The 17549-nt window shown below is 39.7% G+C and overlaps 1 protein-coding gene across 1 annotated transcript; it reads right to left on the minus strand.

The window, feature by feature from the left end:
* Positions 1 to 14589: 14589 nt before the first annotated feature.
* Positions 14590 to 16365, minus strand: LOC142463817 (uncharacterized). The gene is made up of 2 exons (XM_075566641.1): positions 16054 to 16365; positions 14590 to 15690 (listed from the first exon to the last, which is right to left on the minus strand). Exons 1-2 carry the CDS (start codon positions 16148 to 16150, stop codon positions 14612 to 14614), a joined length of 1176 nt encoding a protein of 391 aa, XP_075422756.1. The 5' UTR covers positions 16151 to 16365; the 3' UTR covers positions 14590 to 14611.
* Positions 16366 to 17549: the final 1184 nt, after the last annotated feature.

Consider the following 17549-nt stretch of genomic DNA (forward strand, 5'->3'; position numbering starts at 1 on the left):
CGGATCACGCCCCGGTCTCGCTGACACTCTCCCTCCCCTTCTATAGAGCTAACCAATATAATTGGAAACTGAATGATTCTCTGTTAAACCAAGTAGATGTAGAAATAGAGATTAAACAAAAACTCAGAGAATATTTTATGCTGAATAAGGGCTCTGTAGAGTCACCAGCAATGTTATGGGAAGCCCATAAGGCGACAATCAGAGGGAATATCATCTCCATAGCATCACATAAGAAAAAAATAAAGCAAAAACTCTATAATGAGCTAGTGGAAAAAGTCCAACTTTTGGAGCAGAAACAAAACTAATCCCTCGAAAAATCTATTCAAATTGCTAGATAAAACTAGATCTGAACTTAAGCAGACCCAAATGGATGAAGTGGAGAGGGCGTTACGGTGGACCAAACAAAAATATTATGATAAAGGTAATAAAGCCGACCGATTACTCGCTTCCAAATTGCGCGGTATGAGAGCTAAATCCCAAATAACAGCTATTTTGACAAAATCAGGTACGAAGACACATTGTGAGACGCAAATAGCGAACGAATTTTCGGACTATTATAACAAACTATATAACCTAAATTTTCCCAAAAATAAATCATCAGATGCAGAGGCTATCTATACATACTTGGAGGCGTGTAAACTTCCGACACTTTCGGAAAGTAACCTCTCAGACCTAAATAAAGAAATCTCTCTAGAAGAATTGATAGATGCAATTGCCCAATTAAAATCCAACAAAACGCCAGGCCCAGATGGATTCTCCAATCAATACTACAAAAAATTTAAGGCGGTCCTGGCCCCGTATCTACTCGATATGTTTAATGCGTTTCTGGAAGGAACAGTCATCCCACCATCTATGTCTAAAGCTAATTTAGCAATCATACCAAAGGAGGGGAGAGACCCACTACAGTGTGGTAACTATCGTCCCATAGCCCTCCTTAATTCGGATCTAAAACTGTTCAGCAAAATTCTGGCAAATAGATTGACCCCCATACTCCCAAGCCTGATACATATAGATCAAGTCGGGTTTATTTCCGGCAGACAGGCCTCAGACAATACTAGAAAAATTATAGATATAATCGACCATGTACATCTCTCATCCACAAAGGCCATCCTGTTGAGCTTGGATGCGGAAAAAGCATTCGACAGGATTAGGTGGGACTTCCTAGACCAAACCCTACTTAAATATGGATTTCAGGGCCCATATCTAGAAGGTGTAAGAGCCCTATACAGATCTCCCACGGCTATAGTGAAACTCCCAGGAGGAGACTCAAACCCTATAAACATAAAGAATGGTACTCGACAGGGATGTCCCTTGTCTCCGCTTCTGTTTGCTCTCTCTATTGAACCCTTGGCAGCAACAATTAGAGACGAAAAAAACATAAATGGAATTGTAATAGGAGAGACAAACTACAAAATATCCCTATTTGCCGACGACATTATCCTAACTCTCGCCAACCCCTTGATTTCACTCCCGAATTTACATTCACAACTAGATAAATTTAGCAAAATATCGGGATATAAAATCAACATGGATAAGTCGGAAGCATTGAACCTAACCCTATCGGATTCTGAAATCAAATTATTACACGCAAATTTTAAATATAAGTGGAACTCCACAAAGATCAAATACTTAGGAATCCAAATAACAAGGGAGTATAATACACTATACAAACATAACTATCCACCATTATTTGAGAGGCTAAAAAATGACCTCCAGAGCTGGAACGAATACCAGATATCTTGGTTAGGAAGAATAGCCACGATCAAAATGAATATCCTACCAAGACTCCTGTATTATTTCCAGACTCTTCCTATAGATATTCCAATGCCGGAGCTTAAAAACATACAAAACAAAATTTTCCAATTTATCTGGCAAAATAAAAGACCCAGGGTAGCTAGATCTATTATGCTAGCACCAAAAGATTGCGGAGGCTTGGCAGTCCCGGATATCATTAAATACTATTTGGCGGCCCAACTCAAACAAGCAATAATTTGGAACAATGATCCAGCCACCAGTTGCTGGGTGGGACTTGAGTCTACTTATACAAGACATCTCTCTCTCCCGGCTGCTATGTGGACCGAGAGGGGAGGAGAGACCTTCTTGGAAACATTAAAACTGGGAGCAATGAAATGTACATGGCGGATATGGTCTAGAAATAAAAATAAATATGGTCTGACAGCCAGTCCAACACTACTAACCCCTATATTCTATAACCCTGAATTCTCCCCAGGCTGGCTTCCACAGAGACTCAATAAATTTAAGACGTTAAAGTTGATGGTAGCTGACGACTTTGTAGATAACGGTATAATTCTACCACTCCAAGCGCTGGAGAAGAAACACAAAATCATAAATATACCAGTGTTTGGTTACCTCCAAATTAAGCATTACCTGCAATCAGTCTCCAAAGATTCGGCATTCAAAGATTTAACAAATTTTGAAAGACTGTGTAGGAAAGGATATTACTGTAAAGGACTGATTTCGGAGATATATCTGGGTCTGGCGCGATTAGCGGGTTGTTCCCAACATAGCTATATGATCAAATGGGCAGAAGATTTGAATACAGAGATCGATAGAGAAGACTGGGAGGACATTTGGGAGGTAGCTGCAAAAACGTCAATCTGTACCACTATCAAAGAGAATATTTATAAAATTCTATTTCATTGGTACCTAACCCAGAGTAGGCTGGCTAAGATCTTCCCCGGGTTCCCGGATTTGTGCTGGAGGGGATGCGGGCAAAAAGGAGATATGGTTCATATTTGGTGGAGTTGCCCAAAAATTCAGGTATTCTGGGTCATGATACAAAGATTGATCAGAGAGTACTTGGGGGTGGAGGTTGAGGTGGAACCGCTGACCATGGTGCTGGCCAAACCAATAGATGAATTAGGAACGGCAGAAAGTAAGATGATCACTCATGTACTGACAGCTGCCCGCTGTGTTATTGCGGCTGCCTGGAAAAAGGTGAATGCGCCTTCTAGGCAGACTGTCTTACGGAGACTAAGGGAAATAAAGATGATGGAGCTCCTCACAGCACAGTTGAACCAGAAAACTGACAAATTTCACAAAATTTGGGAAATATGGCCAGGAAACTAGGGAAATATATATAAATATATATCATTTATATAAATAAATACAGAAATACCAGACAAATGGGCTCGTCCTACCCCCCCCCCCCCCTTCCACCCCTCCCACCCCTCCCACCCTTCTTTTTCTTCTTTTCTACGTTCTTCTCTATCCTTTGTTAAGCTCATGAGAGACGCGTGTTATACCAGTATCAATTATTTTATTTCAGATGACGAACTGTTAATGCTCTTTGTTGTATGGACAATATATTTGTTATGTCTCTCTAAAACAATAAAAATAAATTGAAACAAAAAAAAAAATATCTTTAACATTTTTTATTATTTTTTAAATGCTACATGTATTTTCTCATAGTATAGAACTGATTTCTAAAAAATAAAAATAAAAACACATCTAGGGTATTGCTTGAACTGCAGCTTTAAGCTACTTCTCAGTGTTGGAGAACAGATCAGCTCCATTCTAATGAATGAGACTAGGGTTTTCTCTAACACAGGGAAGCTGCTTCACAGCACACTGAATAAGTATGTAAAAAAGATGAAGCCTATTAGGGTCTTGCACTGTAAAGTACTCAGACACAAGTTTAGTGAAAGCCTGATTGCAGATTGTTTCTATATCAGAAGTCTAATTATTCTAATGAAACATTTTCATGTTTTTTTGTTAAACATTGTTTAATTCCGTTGCTGCTAGACAGGCCTGTAATAACCTCCTGTACATAAGTGCAACTAAGTGCAACTACGTGTAACACTCTTTTCCTAATGAATAAGTGGATGTTTCAGTCCCAGGTTCAGATGCTTCCAGGGTTATTTTAACCTCTGGTGCGTTAAATTGGGATAATATGTGCTATTCTGCGTTATCACTGCCATACAACCCTAACTAAACACTGTGCTATTCTGCGTTATCACTGCCATACAACCCTAAGGAAACTCTGTGCTATTCTGCGCTATCACTGCCATACAATCCTAACTAAACACTGTGCTATTCTGCGTTATCACTGCCATACAACCGTAAGGAAACTCTGTGCTATTCTGCGTTATCACTGCCATACATCCCTAAGGAAACTCTGTGCTATTCTGCGTTATCACTGCCATACAACCGTAAGGAAACTCTGTGCTATTCTGCGCCATCACTGCCATACAACCCTAAGGAAACTCTGTGCTATTCTGCGCTATCACTGCCATACAACCGTAAGGAAACTCTGTGCTATTCTGCGTTATCACTGCCATACAACCCCAAGGAAACTCTGTGCTATTCTGCGCTATCACTGCCATACAACACTAAGGAAACTCTATGCTATTCTGCGCTATCACTGCCATACAACCCTAAGGAAACTCTGTGCTATTCTGCGCTTTCACTGCCATACAACACTAAGGAAACTCTATGCTATTCTGCGCTATCACTGCCATACAACCCTAAGGAAACTCTGTGCTATTCTGCGCTATCACTGCCATACAATCCTAAGGAAACACTGTGCTATTCTGCGTTATCACTGCCATACAACCCCAAGGAAACTCTGTGCTATGCTGCGCTATCACTGCCATACAACCCTAAGGAAACACTGTGCTATTCTGCGTTATCACTGCCATACAACCCCAAGGAAACTTTGTGCTATTCTGCGCTATCACTGCCATACAATCCTAAGGAAACACTGTGCTATTCTGCGCTATCACTGCCATACAACCGTAAGGAAACTCTGTGCTATTCTGCGCTTTCACTGCCATACAACACTAAGGAAACTCTATGCTATTCTGCGCTATCACTGCCATACAACCCCAAGGAAACTCTGTGCTATTCTGCGCTATCACTGCCATACAACCCTAAGGAAACTCTGTGCTATTCTGTGCTATCACTGCCATACAACCCTAAGGAAACTCTGTGCTATTCTGCGCTTTCACTGCCATACAATTCTAAGGAAACTCTGTGCTATTCTGCGCTATCACTGCCATACAACCATAAGGAAACTCTGTGCTATTCTGCGCTATCACTGCCATACAACCCTAAGGAAACTCTGTGCTATTCTGCGCTATCACTGCCATACAACCCCAAGGAAACTCTATGCTATTCTGCGCTATCACTGCCATACAACCCCAAGGAAACTCTGTGCTATTCTGCGCTATCACTGCCATACATCCCTAAGGAAACACTCTGCTATTCTGCGTTATCACTGCCATACAATCCTAAGGAAACACTGTGCTATTCTGCGCTATCACTGCCATACAACCCTAAGGAAACTCTGTGCTATTCTGCGCTTTCACTGCCATACAACACTAAGGAAACTCTATGCTATTCTGCGCTATCACTGCCATACAACCCCAAGGAAACTCTGTGCTATTCTGCGCTATCACTGCCATAAAACCCTAAGGAAACTCTGTGCTATTCTGTGCTATCACTGCCATACAACCCTAAGGAAACTCTGTGCTATTCTGCGCTTTCACTGCCATACAATTCTAAGGAAACTCTGTGCTATTCTGCGCTATCACTGCCATACAACACTAAGGAAACTCTATGCTATTCTGCGCTATCACTGCCATACAACCCCAAGGAAACTCTGTGCTATTCTGCGCTATCACTGCCATACAACCCTAAGGAAACTCTGTGCTATTCTGCGCTATCACTGCCATACAACCCCAAGGAAACTCTGTGCTATTCTGCGCTATCACTGCCATACAACCCTAAGGAAACTCTGTGCTATTCTGCGCTATCACTGCCATACAACCCTAAGGAAACTCTGTGCTATTCTGCGCTATCACTGCCATACAACCCTAAGGAAACTCTGTGCTATTCTGCGCTATCACTGACATACAACCATAAGGAAACTATGTGCTATTCTGAGCTATCACTGCCATACAACCGTAAGGAAACTCTGTGCTATTCTGCGCTATCACTGCCATACAACCCTAAGGAAACTCTGTGCTATTCTGCGCTATCACTGCCATACAACCCTAAGGAAACTCTGTGCTATTCTGCGCTATCACTGCCATACAACCCTAAGGAAACTCTGTGCTATTCTGCGCTATCACTGCCATACAACCCTAAGGAAACTCTGTGCTATTCTGCGCTATCACTGCCATACAACCCTAAGGAAACTCTGTGCTATTCTGCGCTATCACTGACATACAACCATAAGGAAACTCTGTGCTATTCTGCGCCATCACTGCCATACAACCCTAAGGAAACTCTGTGCTATTCTGCGCTATCACTGCCATACAATTCTAAGGAAACTCTGTGCTATTCTGCGCTATCACTGCCATACAACCCCAAGGAAACTCTATGCTATTCTGCGCTATCACTGCCATACATCCCTAAGGAAACACTCTGCTATTCTGCGCTATCACTGCCATACAACCATAAGGAAACTCTGTGCTATTCTGCGCTATCACTGCCATACAACCATAAGGAAACTATGTGCTATTCTGAGCTATCACTGCCATACAACCATAAGGAAACTCTGTGGTATTCTGCGCTATCACTGCCATACAACCATAAGGAAGCTCTGTGCTATTCTGAGCTATCACTGCCATACAACCCTAAGGAAACTATGTGCTATTCTGCGCTATCACTGCCATACAACCATAAGGAAACTCTGTGCTATTCTGAGCTATCACTGCCATACATCCCTAAGGAAACTATGTGCTATTCTGAGCTATCACTGCCATACAACCCTAAGGAAACTCTGTGCTATTCTGCGCTATCACTGCCATACAACCCTAAGGAAACTATGTGCTATTCTGAGCTATCACTGCCATACAACCATAAGGAAACTCTGTGCTATTCTGAGCTATCACTGCCATACATCCCTAAGGAAACTATGGGCCTCATGCAGTAAGCGTTGATAAGGGAAATATGGCCATGTTATAGCCAAAATTGGGTTTGAGATTCAGTAAGCGCCGATAAGTGCTTCATATCGCCAGGTTTCGGAGCCGATTATTTGGTTATGGCCAGTCGCCTGCCGATAAGCCTGTTTTCGACACTGATCGCCACTTTTTTAAATCGGCTGGATTCAACAAAAAAAAACAGCTTATCGGGGCTGATCGGCACTACGAAATTGAGATGTTATGGCCGATTTCTCCCGCCAACTAAAGTTGGCAGTTTGGACGGGAGAACGATCGCTAAGGCTGCCGGAACGGCACTTAGAAAAAAAACATCTTCTGTACATCAATGGAAGTCAATGGAGCGGGGACGTATAACAGTATAGTACTGTTTACGTTTCATTGCTCACAATACAAGGGGGATTTGCATTACAGTGTGGGGGCATTCCCTGCATTGTGTCACAGCTGACGTGTCTTATTTGCATAACATTCGACTTTTACATGTTTGCAGCATTTGCGGGTCACATTACTCATCATGTGATGATGTGGCAAGGGAAAATACTATACTCAACTCTTAAAGGAGAACCTCACATCATAGCACACATTTTACTGCATTGATCGACAATTGTTTACATGATGTTACACATGTCACACATGTCACACATACACCGTATATTCATGTTCCTTTACATTACACAATGCTTGTAATGTGTCACGCATCTTTAAACCTTCATGTACATCTAAATTCTCATGTTTACATCTACGTTTGGTCCTCCCTATTTTCATGACGTCACTTATTGGACGCGCAATCACATTGCATATTTACATTATAACCGTTGCATTACAAGCACTTCAACCTAACTTATACGCACATGTACAGTAATTCATCATTGGGACACCTTGTAAACTCATTTTATACCAACTATCCTCATTACACAAATGCATGCATATGCACACGACTATTCATTGTTGGCAACATGTCACAATAACATGGATAATTACACATGTTACACAAAACTTTTCCCACATCAATCTCAGCCTTTTTGTCTCATTACATGACTGACTCTTGCGTTCACAAGTTTTACATGCATTGCACATGCAACTATTTATTTGCAAGCAATGTTTCTACAAAGCATCACGTCACATCATTGCCAAATATCATCATTCCCTGCAGAATACACACAACAAATACTTAGAACAACAAGTGCACACAGCTTGCCACAGAAGTACTTTATTATGTTAATGTAACACCTTGCATTTTACTATGTCACCTGACATCATCACATACCTATTTAAAGGACGCACATTACCTGCTCATTCACAGCTACTCATTTCAAAATGTTGCGAATGTTTAGGAGACGGAGGAACATTCTTTTCTATGACATGCTTGATGATGAAGACAATCATATAGGGCAAGGGAGGGACACACCGAGGGACAGTGACAGTGACGCGGATACGACAGGGACAGGGAGAGGGACAGGCCGAGGGACAGGTAGAGGGACAGGAGATCAGAGGAGAAGACAGAGGAGACAACTTGTGCCTCGTCCGCGTCTGTACAGGGAGAGAACCCTGTTAGATGGGATGAGTGAGGAGGAGATTGTAAGTCGCTATCGTTTGAGTTCAGCAGCAATCTTAGCTCTTTATGAGGAGATAAGGGGGGATTTAGATTTTTTCACAGCCAGAGGTCGTGCAGTCCCTGGGCTTGTTAAAATGCTGTGCTCATTACATTATCTTGCTTCCGCGTCATACCAGACAACTGTGGGCATAGTGGGCGGGGTCTCGCAATCTACATTCTCGCGGGCCTTGACCCAGTTTCTCTATGCACTCAATAGACGCGCTAGGAATTATATTCATTTTCCTACAGAGGCGACAGAGTGGCTGGAAGTCAGGACTGGCTTTTATAATATAGCAGGGATACCATGTGTGCTGGGTGCAATCGATTGCACACATGTTGCTTTGATTGCACCTAGTCAGAGTGAGCATGTGTACCGCAATCGGAAGCACTACCATTCACTCAATGTACAGGTGGTATGTGATGCCACGATGAGGATAATGCATGTGGTACCCAAGTTCCCTGGTTCCAGTCACGATTCCTCTATCCTGAGGAACTCTTCAGTCTTCCATGCGTTCGAAGAGGGACATTTTGAACCTGGTTGGCTGCTGGGTGAGTACATATTTACATGTTCTAACACAAAACACATGTTGATTTAGGAATGTTGGCATTGTACAATTTGATCACTAATGTCAGCTTATGTGTGCTCCATTCATTATAGGTGACTCAGGATACGGAATTAGGCCGTGGCTCTTGACTCCGGTGCTAAACCCTCAAACTGAAGCAGAGGACAGGTACAATGCAGCCCATATATCTACAAGATCTGTTATAGAGAGGACATTTGGCCTACTCAAGACCAGGTTTAGGTGTCTGGACAGAACTGGTGGGGCTCTTCTATACAAGCCTCAAAAAGTGTCTGATATTATCCTTGCCTGTTGCATTTTGCACAATGTTGCACTCAGGCACAATGTACAGTCAGACCTAGCTGAGGCTTTGGTAGACGAGCATCCCACCCATGTAGCTGCTGAAAATGAACAAACAGCCAGTGGTGGCCAGACACGACAGAATCTCATCAATTCATTTTTTTCTTGTAAGTACAAACTCATATGTTCCTAGTACTACTTTTATAGTTTAATTATGTTATATTAACAATAATGTTTCTTTATATAACCTTCTGTTAGGACACAGATGAATATGGGTTGCACACCTTTCTTTTCTCTGCTGTGTGCACAAAGGGATGTGGCACCGGTATGTTATTGTTGCACAGGTTATATAATCCTCTTCAATTGTACTTTAGTTGTGTGTATGTGAATACAACTTGGGTAACAAAGCAATAATATTTTAGCATTGTGTTATTCCTTATGCTAAGACAAAACACATATTATGCCCATAATCATTCATGCTTCTAGTATGCTTACATACAATGTTATTGGTGCAGTGTAACATGTACATCCATATGATGTGTACACCAGGCTGATTTACATTTTGAATGTCATGAAATATACATGGTGTTGTACATTTAACACCAAATACACACTTTGCTGTGTTGTTTACGGTACTGAAGATGGCATGTCAATGTTTGCAATTTATATATTGTTCCTTTGCATTATAGGTATATCTCCAGTATGACTGATCATGGTATGTATATTTGCTGACATCTCTCATAAGATGTGGCTACCTCAATCTTCCTATAATTATTGGAACTAAAAACCCAACATATTGGTTTAAACACAAATGTTACATATATGTACTTTCTGTATCATGTATATGCATTTAGCTACTCTTGAGCTTTCATGTGCATTGTATTACAAAATGATTACTCACATTTCATCACATTTTATGTATGTTTCCTTATAATTTCCATTAATGTAATATAGAGGTGGTTGGAGAAAAGGGGATAACTGTACTTATTTGTTTACTTACGGGAGCACATTCATCACTAGCATAGACACACTTTTTAAGACAACTGTTTGTGTCTCTATCAATTGGTGTAGGATCCATGTATAACACCGACAAATGATAACACCAGCTTTATTATGGTAGCTTATATCATCATATTGACTATACTATGTATTTCTAAACGATTAATAAACACAGTAAACTATAGTTAGTTAGGTTAATGAAATATACACAGAAACGTACTTCATAACATGATGGTGATGTCATATTCAGAACATCATGCATTGGAGGGGACCATAACATCTGGCCACTAACATTATTTGCTACAGTCCCAAACCATTTTATCTACATACCCATGTAACAAGAGATTTTAAAAATAAATGGCTACTTGGTTGTAAGTGTCCTTTACATTGGGAGAAGGAGTGGCTCAGTGAGTAAAGACACACACTGGCACTGATAGTTTGAAGCAGGGGAGTCTGGTTCAATTCCCGGTGTGGGCTCCTTGTGACCTTGGCCAAGTCACTTTATCTCCCTGTGCCTCATGCGGAAAAAAAACATTTGTACGTTCCACGGGCCAGGGACCTCAGGCTGAAACATGTGTCTGTAAATCGCTGCGTACAACTAGCAGCCCTATACATGAACATGCTCATATTATTATTATTATTGTTACATAGTTTCGACAGTCATACGTTCCATTACATATTAGAATACACAAATGTGTTAGCAGAGTGGGAATGGTTGTTATATATAAAACACACCATGTCATAAAATGTTAGTAGTCATTAAAGAACACTCAATAAAAATTCATGAGGCACTCTTTTGCAACATCATTATGTTAATTAAGTGCTTATGCAATATAGGCATAAGGGTATCACATTTTTAATTGTTTGTTAATAAGCGCTGCAAGCAATATAAAATTAGTTCCATATGTAGTATAGTAGTCGGTGGCTCCTCCTCACAATCATCTCATATAAAGGTAGACTCTTCTGAAATCATACATTGATCCGATTGTATCTTCCCCGACATCTCTGAAATACAGCAAACACATGATGGTCAAAGATGGCACCTTACTAGATATGCATCCGTGACAACGCGTTACGCAGCTCTATATGATTGTGTAGATACACACGTCAGTCACTTATATGTTAGAAGTAAAACTGTTCATCAGTATGTAATGTTTCTTTAAATTTGTAGCAGGCATAACTATGTATAAGAAGTGAACGTTGCCTGTATACTGAAAGATGTGCGCGCACATCTTTGTGTGCGCACGCACTTCACGCTTGGCTCCACTAACTGTTAGCGCATGCGCAAAACAAAGCGTACGTTGTGCGTTCAATACATGTTGAAAATACCAGTAAACATAACATCTTTATTTCAAATACAATGAAGACGAAACTACATTCGTTCTAAACGAGTACATCTGTATTCTTTTTAAACAGACGTGTTTGAACAGAAAGCACGGCCGATAACACAATGCGCAAATGCAATACGTGTGACGTCATGTTAAGCCAGCGTGAAACGCACGCTAACACTCCTCCCACTCAATTAACATTCGGCTAACGCCCAGGGTACGCCTACAAACACTGAGCCGCACGCATCACACACTGCAGTTACCGTTACTATAACAAAACATGACAGCCAATAGGCTTTGAGGCGCGCACGTCGCTTGGGGGCGGGGCTTACATCAGTAATCCTTTTTAAGGACGCCTTGGCCCATGACAAGGGTCCCACGTCATACGTGGTGGACCCGGTTTTCAATGTTGTAGATGTTGCATGATAACAAAACAGGTATGTGTTAGAGTAATGGTAAAATGTTGCTAATATGTTTAAAGGGATAGGAAAGTACGTATATTTATTCCGTCAGCAATGTGTACTACTCTTTCAGGTCCTACTATATTGTATTAGGAAACAATTTGTTTGTGATCGCTACATGTTATGCAGTCTGCAATGTTACGCTGTATCCACGCATTGAAAGTGAAAATGGTGGTTACAAAAAAAAAAAAAATTTAAACGCAGAGTCAACGCATAACGATTGTTATATTTACCATTCTTCTAGAATTAACTCTTCGCCTGGCTGCAACTGGTCGCTCCAGAAATGCAAGCCATTTTCATCCACGCTTAACCCAACCGCTGAATCCAGTATGGCACATATCTCCTCCAGGATGCGCTCATAGGAATCGCCACTGCTTTCTTCAAATAATTGGTCGGGAGGTAGGTTCATTTCTTCCGGTTCCCATTCCAATGCAATTTCAGCTGAAAGGCTTGGTACATAATCATAGTACTTTTGTTCTTGTACAATGTGGGTTTCAGGAATGGAGGCTGCAGATATTGCAGCACGTATCGATTCAAACGGATCAGTAGTAGCGGATACATTGCTATTGCCATTAGGAATAAATATGCCTTTCACGACAATATAAGTGCCGTCTTTCAGGATAAATTGTTTTTCCGGGGCAATCTTCCAGAAACCATAGGTGTGTTGTAGCTTATCCTGGTCACGTTCAAAAAAGTCATTACTTGATAAAGTGAATCTTATTGAGGAATTAAAATTCCGTGCATGCTTACGGTCTTGGTAATAAGGATATTTTGCTCGAATGAAATCATCGATTTGGCGTGTGCTTGCTTTCTGTCCGCGACTGTTCAAGATGGCTTCACAGATCATGTACTTATACCCTAAAAGGGGATTAATATTGTTAACGAATTCATCAGCCATGTCTGAGTAGCACAAAAGCTGTGTGCAGGTCTGTGTTATTTGCTCATCAAAATGAATGTGCTGAATGGCTAACAAACTCCTGTTTTTCCTTGTCAAGGTCAACAAAAGTAACTACTTTGACTCCTTATTTCAAACGCCAATTGGATTTGGTTGTCTAATTGGGTTAACAGTTGTGGTTCGTGATATGGGACTGTGGGAGAAACATTTCTCCTTCTTTTATCTCGTTTGTGAAAAACATCCCTAGACTGTGAATGCGTTCACATAGTGTTTTTTTGAAAACTAACAAAGGCCAGTGTGTGAAAATATTTCTTAGCCAGGCATATCAGTAAAAACACACCTGCAAAAAGAAATGTTTTTTCCCCGCTTACATTTCTGTGTGTATGTGAAAGTCTGGTTAACTCCCTGTCTGCATGAGTTTAAATACGTGTGTATATATATATATATATATATATATATATATATATATATAAATATATCTCTTATAAAAATATATATATATTTATATATAATATTTTTTTTTTTTTTATATTGCAGGAGTACACACAACATTGATGGCATTAAGTATACCTTGTATGAAACCTATTTAAATGGTGAGAAACATGATTGAATTAAGTAATAAACATTTGTTTAAGCACAATACTGTTAGAGTCTCATACTTAGGATATTTCTCAAACATTAGGCCTGTATTATTAAAATAGTGTGCTTTCACAAGGAAGCATGAAGTGTATTACTTTGTGTATACCAGTTTATATAGTACTATATATATATATATATATATATATATATATATATATATATATATATATATATATATATATATATATATATATATATATATATATATATATATATATATATATACACACACACATATATATACATATATATACACATATATATATACACATATATACATATATATATATACACATATATATATACACATATATATATATATATATACACATATATATATACACATATATACATATATATATATACACATATATACATATATATATATACACATATATACATATATATATATATACTCACACTCACACTCACACTCAGTGTGTGTGTGTGTATATATATTATTATACATTCTGAGATGTTATAGAAACGAACACACAACTGATTAAAGGACAAAATTACAATGGCCAAGCAAGGCAAAGGTAAGTAATAATTTACACATAATCCTGCTGTACACGTACAAGAAAGATGTTTGCACTTACTTAGGTGTTTTAATAATTGCATGTGACTAATATGCATATGCAATTCTTACATCAATTAACACACCCAAATGCAATGTTTTGATGCAAAGTCAATGGCAGCTTCTCTAAACTTAGCAACTGGCTCCTGGTGGACCATTACTGAACAGACGATTACAACATAAATATTTATAACACAATTAATTATGAGTGTTAACATTTCCAAACCTTCACGTGTACAAGAACATAGTTGAAAGTTTGGAAACAACACAGTCTTCAGCATACATACAATAGTAATTAGATAATCTGAAGTCAACAAAACAAGGCCAAAGACATATTTTCTGAATTATAACATTTATTTTTTTTGTTCCTTTTGCGAGCGAGTAACAGGCCTGCTTGTTGTCTCTTGAATTTTCCTTTTTCTTTTGCCACCAACTTTAGGCACAACAGAGCCACTTTGAGTGGCCTCTGGCACTTCACGGGCAGGGCTTGTGGCCAGTGACAGTTCACCTACAGGGCTTGTGGGCAGTGATTCACCTACAGGGCTTGTGGCCAGTGACTCACCTACAGGGCTTGTGGGCAGTGATTCACCTACAGGGCTTGTGGCCAGTGACTCACCTACAGGGCTTGTGGGCAGTGATTCACCTACAGGGCTTGTGGCCAGTGACTCACCTACAGGGCTTGTGGGCAGTGATTCACCTACAGGGCTTTTGGGCAGCGATTCACCTACAGGGCTTTTGGGCAGCGACTCACCTACAGGGCTTTTGGGTAGTGACTGTTCACGGACAGGGCTTGTGCCCAGTGACACATGTGAGCAAGTTGGTAGACACTGCACAAGTGATGGTTGGTCTGTTTCATGTGTGTCTTGTTTTGTTTTTGTCGCCTCCTTTGTAGGTGTCTGCTGCTGAATTTGTAGAGATGGCAGCGGTAGGATGTCATCAGGAACCTGCACAGCAATGTCTGCTACTTGACCGGTAACATTTGGGCCTGGTGAATGAATCTCAGATGATTGTGGTGAAAACTGACCTGCATGAACAGATCCTGGCTGGGAGGTGTTGAATTGTGGTACATTAGTCATTCTCCAGTAATTAGCTTGTGTTTGCTGAACAACTAATGCTTCAAATGAGGTGTTGATTTTTTGCAACTGTTTAGGCACTTCAATGAAGACTCTGTGGAGATGTGCCAATTGTGATACTGTTTCTTCCTGCAGTCCAATCATCCTTTCCAGCACTGTCATCATGTCTGAATGGCGACGATTTTCTGCGTCCACTATTTTTCCCTCTGAAGCTACAATTGCATCGTATGTGGAAGTTGATGGACGATTTGGCGGTACAACAGTTTCTATTGGCACCTCTTCATGGTCACATGATTGTATTTCAGTCTCTTCTGTGGCGTCATCCTCATCATACTCATCATCCTCATCACCATGATGTTCTAAAAAGAAATGTACACATTATTAAATGGCATGTTAATGTATGCTGTGTTACTATGTAATTGTACTGTGTCCTAAGTAACACCTAACATGTTAGCATACGTTTTATAACCTCATTAAAAACTACCTTGACTTACGAATAATGTTTGGACTCAGTATGAAATATGAATGAATGAAAAGTTGCTCTAAACTCAGAAGTCCTACATGATAATTAACATCACTAACACAATACATGTTGCCTTACACTTAATTTTCACTGACACTAAGTAATCCTATTTAAAGAAGATGTGCAAAACAAATAATGCACATGACAACATAACATATAGAAGAGCACATATTATATGGCCAGCAAATGATACACTCACCTTCTAGTAGTGTTGAGCTGGCTGACCCAGGTGAAGACACTTGTTCCATCTCAGGTGACACATGTCCTCCAGGGGCAACTATATATAACAATAACATAAGTTTTACATTTACATGTGTAAATATTGAACAAACACTTATTGTATGTTCTGTATTTATGATTAACTAACAACATCAGTTCCTTAACCGAAAATGTGTGTGTGAAAGTGAACATAAATAGTTGTAATAACAATGTACATGCCTGTGTACTTAGAAGTTTTGAGTTCCCTAACATACAACATACTATGTTTCTGCAGTAATGCGTGAGGATAAATAGATTAAATGAGTACATAAAAATCATATGTTGTGTAGTGATATCAGTATCATAATGTACATAACTATCATGAGATGACCATTCACAATGGTTATCATGAAGGTGGTCATATTGCAAAAAGTGTTATTTTTGGTAGAGGATATGTGTGGTACATTAATCGAAGATGTGGCACACCTGAATGTGGCTGTGACTCAACAAGACAACACATGCAGTGTGTGATAATGTGTCTTTCATAGTAGTTCAACTATAGATATGAGTGAACTAATGTGTGACGTACGCTTTGATAAGTAATGAGTTGTTGGGGCATTTAGTAGCTAGAGTTAAGCTTTCCAATGAGTGTGATTAACTTCAGTTGTGCTATTCAGGTTGTAAGAAAGGTATTCCCTTCCCCAAAAAGCCTAATCAGCCACACCTTTCAATGACTTGAAACAGGTGCAAATGGTGTGAACTAAGTTGACCGTGAAATGAGGCTGTAATTAGTGTGTGTGCTGAACCCCACCCCCTCTGTTGAAGTGTATGCTGTGATGAGATATTAATTGCAGCTGCTTTAACACAATGGTAGATGAGCTAAGTAGTCATCTGCAGTGTTTAAGTTATGAAAACAATGACATAACATATGCTACGTGTGCCTCATTATGCTGTCTGTATATGACATAAAGCAAAAATGGACCTTTTCATAAGCAACTATAGATGTGTTAGTGCCAGTGATGTTTGTAGGCCGTTACATGCAATTTCTTTGATGCATGCTTAAAATAGGCAGTAATGTCATGTTTGTCGGAGTAAAATCAATAAAATACACAATAACATGATACATATTTCTGTTCTGTACCTGTAGCTACTAATAATTTCTCATGAACATGTGTTACACGTGTACTACCCTGTTGTTCCCCATCTTCGCCCACCATCAATTGCTTCCACTGCAGCTATGCATTTTGGGAATTCACATGTAAATGAGCACGCAATGGCACGTGCTATATTAGTTACTGCTTTTAGTAGGACTACTACATATATGTCTATTTTGAGATATATATATACAGAATCAGACATATACATATATAGATGCAGGTATGCTTATATTGTGAAGACAGTATAAAAAGCAGTGTAACTATGCAAAATAACTGTAAGCAACGACACGCCTAGTACAGTAATATTTATCACCTGCTGGAAATTGTGACGGATAAATTC

The sequence above is a fragment of the Ascaphus truei genome, chromosome 12, assembly GCF_040206685.1.
Source record: "Ascaphus truei isolate aAscTru1 chromosome 12, aAscTru1.hap1, whole genome shotgun sequence".
Taxonomy (NCBI): Eukaryota; Metazoa; Chordata; class Amphibia; order Anura; family Ascaphidae; genus Ascaphus; species Ascaphus truei.